The sequence below is a fragment of the Lolium rigidum genome, chromosome 4 (assembly GCF_022539505.1).
Source record: "Lolium rigidum isolate FL_2022 chromosome 4, APGP_CSIRO_Lrig_0.1, whole genome shotgun sequence".
Taxonomy (NCBI): domain Eukaryota; kingdom Viridiplantae; phylum Streptophyta; class Magnoliopsida; order Poales; family Poaceae; genus Lolium; species Lolium rigidum.
This window is the reverse complement of record NC_061511.1, coordinates 151039855-151048926: the sequence shown is the minus strand read 5'-3', so window position 1 is coordinate 151048926 and position 9072 is coordinate 151039855. Positions and strand designations below refer to the sequence as shown.

The following is a 9072-nucleotide window of genomic DNA, read 5'->3' as shown; positions in this document are numbered from 1 at the left end:
AAGCCTCCAATGATCATGCCAAGGTCACCACCAGCATGCATGCTCCTTTTTTCTTCATCCTTTCTCGTAACATCTACAACCACATTATGTAACAAACGTATTACTACAACGAGTATGGTCCCCAATAATTCGAGCGTGTGTTTTAGGGTTGTATGAGGCACTCAGTCGAAAGACGGTGGTGGCGGCCTTGCAGTGATTCCACACACACATGTGGCATGTGCAACTCCCTGGGCATTTTGAAGGGGTGCATGAGAACCGTGCCCTCAGTTTCCCCCTTTCACGAGTCTCTTTGTTTCCTTTCAGAATGGATTCTAGTTTTTTCCCGTATTTTTTTCTTCTTTAGAAGGTTTTTGAAATATCAAATAAATAAAAGGGAGATATTGCCTTCCAACGGTTATTAGTAGTTTAGTCCAAATAATGCATAAGAAGAGTATATATCACTATAAAGTGACATTACACTTCAAAGGGAATAAATATGTTTACGAAATGTCATATACCTAAGGCAAGACAAAAAGGGAGGGACATCTGACCGTTATGTTAAAATCTAAGGTCGTGTGCACCATGCACTTATGAAAATTGCACAAAATAAATCGAACCACATCAACATGCAATCTAGTTTTGAAGAGATCAACAAAAGGAACACAAAAGTGAAAACAAATCGTTGTTTGAGCACTAGGTTCAAAAGATTTTTGTATCGTATTCGAGTCTACATAAATGGAGGAGCTAAGGTCGTGTTCATCTATGCCCTCCCTTGAACATCTAGCACATGGCGAGCATGGAGCGCACCACACGTGGCACATAGAGGCCTTTACCGCGATTGCATGAGAAAATGCACCATGTGCAGAATTATGGATTTGAATGGATTTCTAGGGCGATTCAAGAAGTATTCTTTTTTAGGGCAGGAAGTTTTTTTTGTTTTAGAGATACATTTTGAAGGGGTTGAGATTTTTTTGCAGATTTTTTTTTTGTTCTAGACATATATTTTGAAGGGGTTGAGACTTGAGAGGGCCCTTTCCTAGCAGGGCCGCCCATTGGCCTGTTAGAGCGTCTGACTTTTCATCCACGGGCTGGCTGGGCCTCTTTCACGGATCCAAATCTAGTGTTGACGGCGCGGATTTCAACCGGACGCGGCGGGGCGCCGCGCACGAATCCCATGATCCCACCATCAATACTACGCCTTTTCTCCTCGATCCCACCTCCATCGAAACACTAAAACTAATCCGACCTCAACCCAATCTCCTCTACCGCCCGTGCCCGTGGGATCGATCCCTCGGCCCGCCCGCCTCCCTCGGATCGACCAGCGCCACCCCGCCGCGAGACCAGGATCTTGGCCACACCACATGGCGCTGGCGGCGGCGGCGTGGCCGTGCCTGGTGAGTCCCCACGCTCCTGTCCCCCTCCCTCCCCTTATAGCTATCCCCCTCCGCGCGCTTCCTCACGGGCAATACCATGGAGTTTCTTGGGTTCACGCTTATGGTTGCTGTTCTTGCACTCCGACTCTGTTTTCTTTCTAACTTTTCCCCCGCCGATCTGGGCTTACCGAGCAAGCGGGAATGTCTGTTGTTCTGTGGCTGACGGGGGAGTCTGCCTGTCGGTCGGTTGTCTGTGTAGGGCGGGGGCTCGCCGGCGTGGATTGACGTGCCGGAGCGGAGCAAGAGCGCGTTCTTGGAGCTCAAGAGGAGGAAGGTGCACCGCTACGTGATATTCAAGATCGACGACAGGAGCGAGGAGGTCGTCGTCGAGAAGACAGGCGCGCCCGGGGAGAGCTACGACGACTTCACGGCCTCGCTCCCCGCCGACGACTGCCGCTACGCCGTATACGACCTGGATTTCGTCAGCGACGACAACTGCCGCAAGAGCAAGATCTTCTTCATCTCCTGGTCAGCCCTGTCTTTCTTGCCCCTGTTTCTTGTCACTCGTCACTGATATGATTCAGTCCGGTTAGCGACTCTGTCCTGATAGATTTATTTTTCAGAGGATATCTATTCTGATTGATTTGTTTACTGATAGATTGTTCTGGATACTAGATTTATTGTTGTGTTAATTATTGAAAAAGATTTGATGCTGTGATCTCTTAAAAAATATATTGACGTGGTAAACAGCAAAGAGATGAATGTAAAAGCACAGATTCAGTAATACTGGGGCTGGCTGACGGTGGTGCATCCTACATTGCCTTTCAGTTTGAGTAATTAGAGTGTTTGTACACATCGCATGATAGTCATATGTTTCAAACTCATCCAGCTACCAACTTAATTCTCCACATCCCACAAAGAAAACAAATTATATTCCTTGTAACTTCGCAAAGTTTTGGTTGTACATTACAGCAGTCAGTAGTGACAGCAAACTCATCACACAAGTGATGATGAACACCCTTGCCTCAATAAAATTGTGGCGACCTTTAAATTTGAGGAGAATGTCCATTGTGTGATACGCATGACTTCTTCATGGATTTTTCCTTTGCTGTACTGAATATCCAGATATTTGTTTCAGTGTTTTTCTACAGGTTGCTCTTGTCACAGCTAACTGCTACAAATTCCTAAGTACTGGTGTTCTCTTTCTTTTCAGGTCTCCTGATGATTCCCGCATCCGTTCCAAGACCATATATGCTGTGTCGAGGAACCAATTCCGCCACGAGCTCGACGGGGTGCACTTTGAGATCCAGGCAACCGACCCTGACGACATGGACTTGGATGTTCTCCGGGGCCGTGCTAATAGAACCTGATAGCTAGGTTAACTCTGCTAGCTTGCTGATACACACCAGTAGCTCAAGATGCCTAGCGCGCTACTGAAACGCAGCTCGGGTGCACTGGCATGGTGGTGTATAACCCGGCTACTGATGACACCTGAGCACGTGGTGCTCCTTTTTGCAGGAGTTAGCATCTAGGAGATATTAATCCAACTAGATAAGTTCCCTATAATATGATGTGGAAACTTCTCCCTTTATAATATCTAATTCACATGTACTATCTTTATGCTGCCAAAGCAGGAATTTTGTTGAGCTTAAACTGGTTCGCTAATAGTTTATGTATTTTGCTACTGAATCCTGCCCGGTCAATCAAGAGCCTTAATTTGTTACTTGTGGTCTTGTCATGCTTGTTCTGCATTTTTTTACGAACCACAGTAGCCTTGCTACTGCATATATTTTTATATATGGACCGCACTACACGGCGGCGCCGCACAGAGCCCTCGTCCGTGCGACGGTTTTGGATGGGCCCACCCACGTGATTCGGTCGACCGGGTGCGCGCGAAGGACGCAAAAAAACGTGAGCTTCACCGCATGTCCACCGCCAGCTGTACTACCGGCCCCACCCACGCCTGGATATTTCTAACCAACAAACCACGTGGGCCCTACCATAAATTTCGTCCAGGGAGACAACATCACGTGCAAAAAGACTCTCTTCTTCCTGAAGCTTTTGTCGGCCCTACACAACAATTTCGTGACCTCCCATCACTGGATCTTCTTCTTCCTCACGTTTTCTCCAAAAAACAGAACAGAAAACTAGATCTGGGAAGAGAAGAAGAACACGGGAGAGAAGAGGAGAAACACAGTGCCAGGATGAGGTGACCACCTTGTTCAGTGGGAGAAACTACCAGATTTCAAAGGGAATTTGCAGATCTACAACAGACAGGTACGATCTGGAAAAACACCATCTCCCCATAATTTTTTTGACCCTCCCCTTGATCCCCCTAAACAGTAAGTATTTTCCAAGCATCACATGCACTGGCAGAATTTTAGTTCATCCATGAGAACAAAAATCAAAAAAGGAACCCCTGTCATGTTCCTAAAACCAACAGCACTTGCCTGGCAGATTCTTGTTGATCATCATGTTCCTATAAACCAAAAACGACATACACTTGCCTGGTAGATTCTTGCTCATCACCATGTCCATCAGAACATACTAAAAAAAAACAGAGTCACACGCACTTGCCTGCTGGGTTTCTAGAACCAAATAGTACCACATGCTAAAAACAAGAAGAAAATGCATAACTACACAGCCAGCATTCATCTTGCTTCACTCTCCATTGGTCAGACTTATCTGTGCTTCACTGTGCCTTCCAGAAACAAGAAGAAAATGCATAACTACACAGCCCGAGCATTCATCTTGCTTCACTCTACTTCTGCATTACAAAAAACCAAAACAGTATTAGAAACTAATTCACATTTTGATTTGCAGGTTGCAGAAGATGAACATCACAGAATTCAAAGGGCAAGATGTGCCTAATGCTACTTTATCAGTTCAAGTATCTTCGGCAAACACAGGTTAGGCAGTTTTTAAAAAAAACAAAGTGATACTTTTTGTCATTACATTCTGCAGCAAAAACCATGCTCAAAAACTAAAAAAGCATGTATGAATTTGATAAAATTTAATTGAAAACTACCAAGTTAATTGTGCCCAGATACCAGATTGTAAGCAACAAACCAGGTTAATTGTAATAAGCTAATTTCTAAGCATGCTGGAAAAACCTACCAAGTTAATTGTAAGCAGCAACCATGTTTACTCCATCATACTTGCCAGATTTAATTGTGCCCACATAACAGATTTAATACATCACAGTTATCAGCTAAAAAGCAACAAACCAAGTTAATTGTAAAAAGCTAAATCTAAGCCTCGCTGGAAAAAACCTACCAAGTTAATTGTAAGAAGCAACCAAGTTTACTCCATCATACTTGCCACACAAAAACACCCCCTGTTTTACCGCTACTATAATTTGCGGATCTTTATTTGCTTGTACATTATTTTTTGCAAAAAAGCGAGGCATGGACAACGCAGGATCCACCTCCAGGGCTATGTCAGCAGACAGAGCGTGCACTGAGATTACACTTCCACAAGCAAGTTCTGCCCAAACTCCGCCGGCTGCACAGAACGATGGGATCGAAGGGAATGCAGAAGTAGTTTCAACTCCACAAGCACCTAGAGCAGACATGAGGTTTGATACACTTGAAGATGCTCAGAGGCACTACTTGGCATTTGCAAGGAGGAGAGGATTTGGAATCAGATACAATTACAGGAAGAAATCCGAGGTCACTGGAGAATACATAAGAGCAGCTATGGTTTGCCATAAAGCAGGTCACCAAGCAAAAGAGAAAGAAGATACGCAGAAACCTAAACCAGTTGTACCAGAAAGGATGAAGTGCAGCAACATTAGGACTGACTGTCCAGCTAGGATGGCATTGAAATTCAGAGACGGTGCCTGGCTGGTGACGGAATTCTGTGATGATCACAATCACCCTCTAATCAAGAAGTGGTCGTTGACTGGTTTCCTACGCTCACACAGAGACATACCGGAAGAAGACCAAGAGTTCTTAAAAATACTACACACTGTAAACATGGATACAAGCAAAATGATGCAAGTTATGGCTACACTATATGAATCAGTAGAAGGAGTGCCATACACACCAAAAGACATGGCAAATTTCGGATCCAAACTTCGGGCAGAGAACAAGTTCGTAGACATGCAAAACACTATGGAATACTTTGAGGACTTGAAGTCCCGAGACAAGGATTTCTACTACAGATACAAGCTTGATGATGAGGACCGTGTGCGAGTACTTGTTACGGGTAGATAGTGCAGCAAGAAGAGCTTACAAGAACTACAATGACTGTATTTCTTTCGATGCAACTTACAAGACAAACACATACAAGATGCCCTTTGCACCATTCATTGGTATAAACAACCATGGTCAGTTGATACAACTAGGCTGTGGGTTCCTAAAGAATGAGCTCGGTGAGAGCTACATATGGTTATTTGAGTCATTCTTAATTGCAATGGATGGAGTAGCACCGGTTAACATAATAACGGACCGAGATGGTGCAATGCGTGCTTGGAATTGAAAAGGTGTTTCCAAACACAACGCATCGTAATTGCAGGTGGCACATTGTCGATAAAGCAACAGAAGAAATTGGTCCATTTGTTGCAAAGATACTAGGGCTTCGGGAAGAGATGAATGATCGCATAAACGCAGCTTGACACCGCAGGAGTTTGAAACAAGATGGAACTTAATGATTCAAAAATACAATGTGCAAAACCATGAGAAGATAGCAGCTTTGTACTCGAAAAGAAGTTCATGGGTTCCCGCCTACTTCATGCACAAGTTCTATCCGTTCTTACAAACAACTCAGCGGAGTGAGGGTTTCAATGCGGTCTTGAAAAAATACATAAGTCCTTCAAATTCTGTGCTTGAGTTTGTTCTTCAGTATGCTGATATCCAAGCTAAGATAATGAAAGCAGAGAAGAAAGAAGAGGCAGATTCATCTCTTTTGACAGCTAGGAGCTGGTCTTGGCACCCAATAGAGAAACAAATGGAAAAGCTCTACACAAAAAACATACACACCCGCTTTCAGTACGAAATGTCGTACACCATGTCTTACAACATAAGGCAGTAGGCGAGAATGCATATGAAGTGTACTTGCATAACACACTTTGTACCAAGTTACCACAACAAGCACATATCAGGTTTATGCGGACCCCCAATGAAACTTACGGATGCACATGCTGCAAATTTGAAAGAGATGGCATCGTCTGTCTGTCACATCCTAAAGGTAAAAAAAACTAGACCTTACTTTCTAGATTGTTTGTGCGCGGTAGCCTCGCTAAAAAACATTCATGATTTCAAAAAAAGAATTTGTAGAGAAAATACTAAAAATGACATTCAAATGCGAGGCCATGGTTCAACTAGGTGTTTGTCGGATGCCGATGGCATATGTGTTGCGCAGTGGACATGGAGCGCGAAGAAAACCTAGTGGAAGAATTACCGGGACAACCGGCTGTTATGCCAGAGGAATCTAAGAAGAAGATGTGGCTAGCAGTAACATGCAATGAATTCAAAGGCCTAGCGCTTTGCGGGAATGAAACCGAAGATGGCAGGAAGATAATTCGGAACCACATGAAATCAATGAAGAAAGACTTGGCTTCACTGAAAAGAGAAACGAAAAAGAGCAAAGAAGGCATCTCGCTTCAAGCGATGCAAGGAAGGCAACGCAATCTGCTCCAGCCCAAACAACACACACAGATTGTCATACACAACAGTACCTCGGAAGAAGGTACCTCTTGTCCGAAACCACGACAAACTAACCGTCAAAAGAAACCTACAGGACCATCGTCAAGCACAAATCCAGCGGTGCAAACAGAAGGTTCACATCCCACTGCAGCTGAACAAACTTCAGAAACTACCGAAGCTAGTAATATCCGTGATCCTCGCGTATCAAATACTAAAGGAAGAAAGCGGAAGCAAGCATATCAGAAACCACTGGACATAGGGAGAAAAGAAGTACGCGTCTGCAAACAATGTGGCTCTACTCAACATGATTTGAGAATGTGCCCCCGGAGAGGAGAACTTCCGGACCAGAACTAAAAACTGGATCCTTGTATTCGTTGCTACTCGTACTTCATTTATTATTGTCCGTATGTTTGAATGCAAGTACTAGACATTTTTGTAATATTTATTATTGGAATACCGAGAGGAAAATGGATGTGATTGTACCTTTTAGGTCCTCCAACTGACCTACCAGATTATTTGTTCCTACCTATGAGATTTTCATAGAGTAACTACCGGATTCTAATATTTATTACTGAAATATTTGCACCTACCTATGAGATTTCCATAGAGAAGCTGCCAGATTCTGATATTTATTATTGAAAAATCCAAAATAAAAAATACATGTTATTGTTCCATTTGTTCTCTAAGACTGACCTGCCAACTTAGTTGTACCAAGCTATGAGATTTCCACAGAGTACATACCGGGTTCTGAATGCATAAAGTACCTACTGGGCTATTAAATTGGGGGAAGAGGGGGATCTACTTGTCAGTAACGTATCGGCCTCCTAACGCAAAAAAAAGCCTCCACTTCCGAGATTTTAAACTACTGCATATTACTACAGGTACACATATAGAAGAAATTGATGGCTACATGGAAAAATTGATTTGGATAACATGGCAGCTGCATAAAAATAAAAAGAAAAGAGATAGTTGTAGTGGAAAAAACTGATAGTTTATCTGGATATATAGGGTAGGTGTATTACCGGACAACATTGTTGAACAAAATCCACTTCCAATTATCTTTCTCTTTGTTAAAATCGGTACGTCAACCACCTGTGAGGTAACACCCTCCGTAGCTTAGGCACATCGTCTTTCGCAAGTGGAGGAACGTTCGTCCATCCCATTTCTCAACATTGTATATGGCATGATACCCACAATCAAAACTGCCAAAAAAAAAGAGAGTCACATATTAGAAACATGAAACAGGGAGGAATTTTTTTTTATAAAATTCAGTATATGGTGCATGCTACAGAAAACACAAAAAGAAAAGCTGAAAAACAGACCAGAAAATCCTGTGACTTACATGGTTGCCTGAATTGGAACATTTATAATTTTCAAATCCCAATTCTGGATTTGAACCTTAGATGTGATGTAGTGTATATTCCGAGTGCCTTAATCCTACCGATTAGAGCATTTGCGTGGCTTATTAGAGCTTCATCACCTTCGCCCCGCATTGAATCAAGTGCTTCGAACCTTTGAGCTTGAAAGTTCATATGCAAGGAGTACCAATGATTTCCTTCCCTTTGCTTGCCTTGTCATCTCTTGCAAAACTGGGAATGAAATCTGAAATGGATAACATACATGAGAAAAAAGTTAACACAATGAGCAAGAAAAAAAGAGAAAAGAGATCTAAGAACATGAAAAATAGAGAAGCATTCTTACCAATTTCATCACACTTAGTGAATAATCCTTGGACCTCTTGAATAGAGAAACCACCGCTTTCTTCTCGAATTCCCCATTCATAAGGTAGACAGAAATTTGGTAAGGCACTATCAATTTCCCTCGACGATGTTAGTACGCCACAGGTACTCTATTGCAACTTCCATGCAATGATTAGACAGTTCACCTCTGCCATGAATTGAATTTGCTAAATCACTCGTGTACGCAAAACTGTCATTGTATTTTATTATCTGGTACCTGATATAGAAACAGAACCAAACACTCATGTAAGCGAAAACTGTCAGTGTATTTTACTTGTGTAACCCAAAAAAGAAAACGAAGCTATAGCTACAACAAAAAGGGCATATTTAAAA

At 42.8% G+C, this 9072-nt stretch overlaps 1 protein-coding gene across 1 annotated transcript; it reads left to right on the top strand.

The window, feature by feature from the left end:
* Positions 1 to 1340: 1340 nt before the first annotated feature.
* Positions 1341 to 3077, top strand: LOC124708690 (actin-depolymerizing factor 10-like). Its single transcript, XM_047240363.1, has 3 exons — positions 1341 to 1373; positions 1612 to 1880; positions 2566 to 3077. Exons 1-3 carry the CDS (start codon positions 1341 to 1343, stop codon positions 2720 to 2722), a joined length of 459 nt encoding a protein of 152 aa, XP_047096319.1. The 3' UTR covers positions 2723 to 3077.
* Positions 3078 to 9072: the final 5995 nt, after the last annotated feature.

Coding starts and splice junctions, on each gene's coding strand:
- LOC124708690 (XM_047240363.1), top strand. CDS start 1,341: ATGGCGCTGGCGGCGGCGGCGTGGCCGTGCCTG. Junction 1,374..1,611: donor CGGCGGCGTGGCCGTGCCTG/GTGAGTCCCCAC, acceptor TTGTCTGTGTAG/GGCGGGGGCTCGCCGGCGTG. Junction 1,881..2,565: donor AAGATCTTCTTCATCTCCTG/GTCAGCCCTGTC, acceptor CTTTCTTTTCAG/GTCTCCTGATGATTCCCGCA.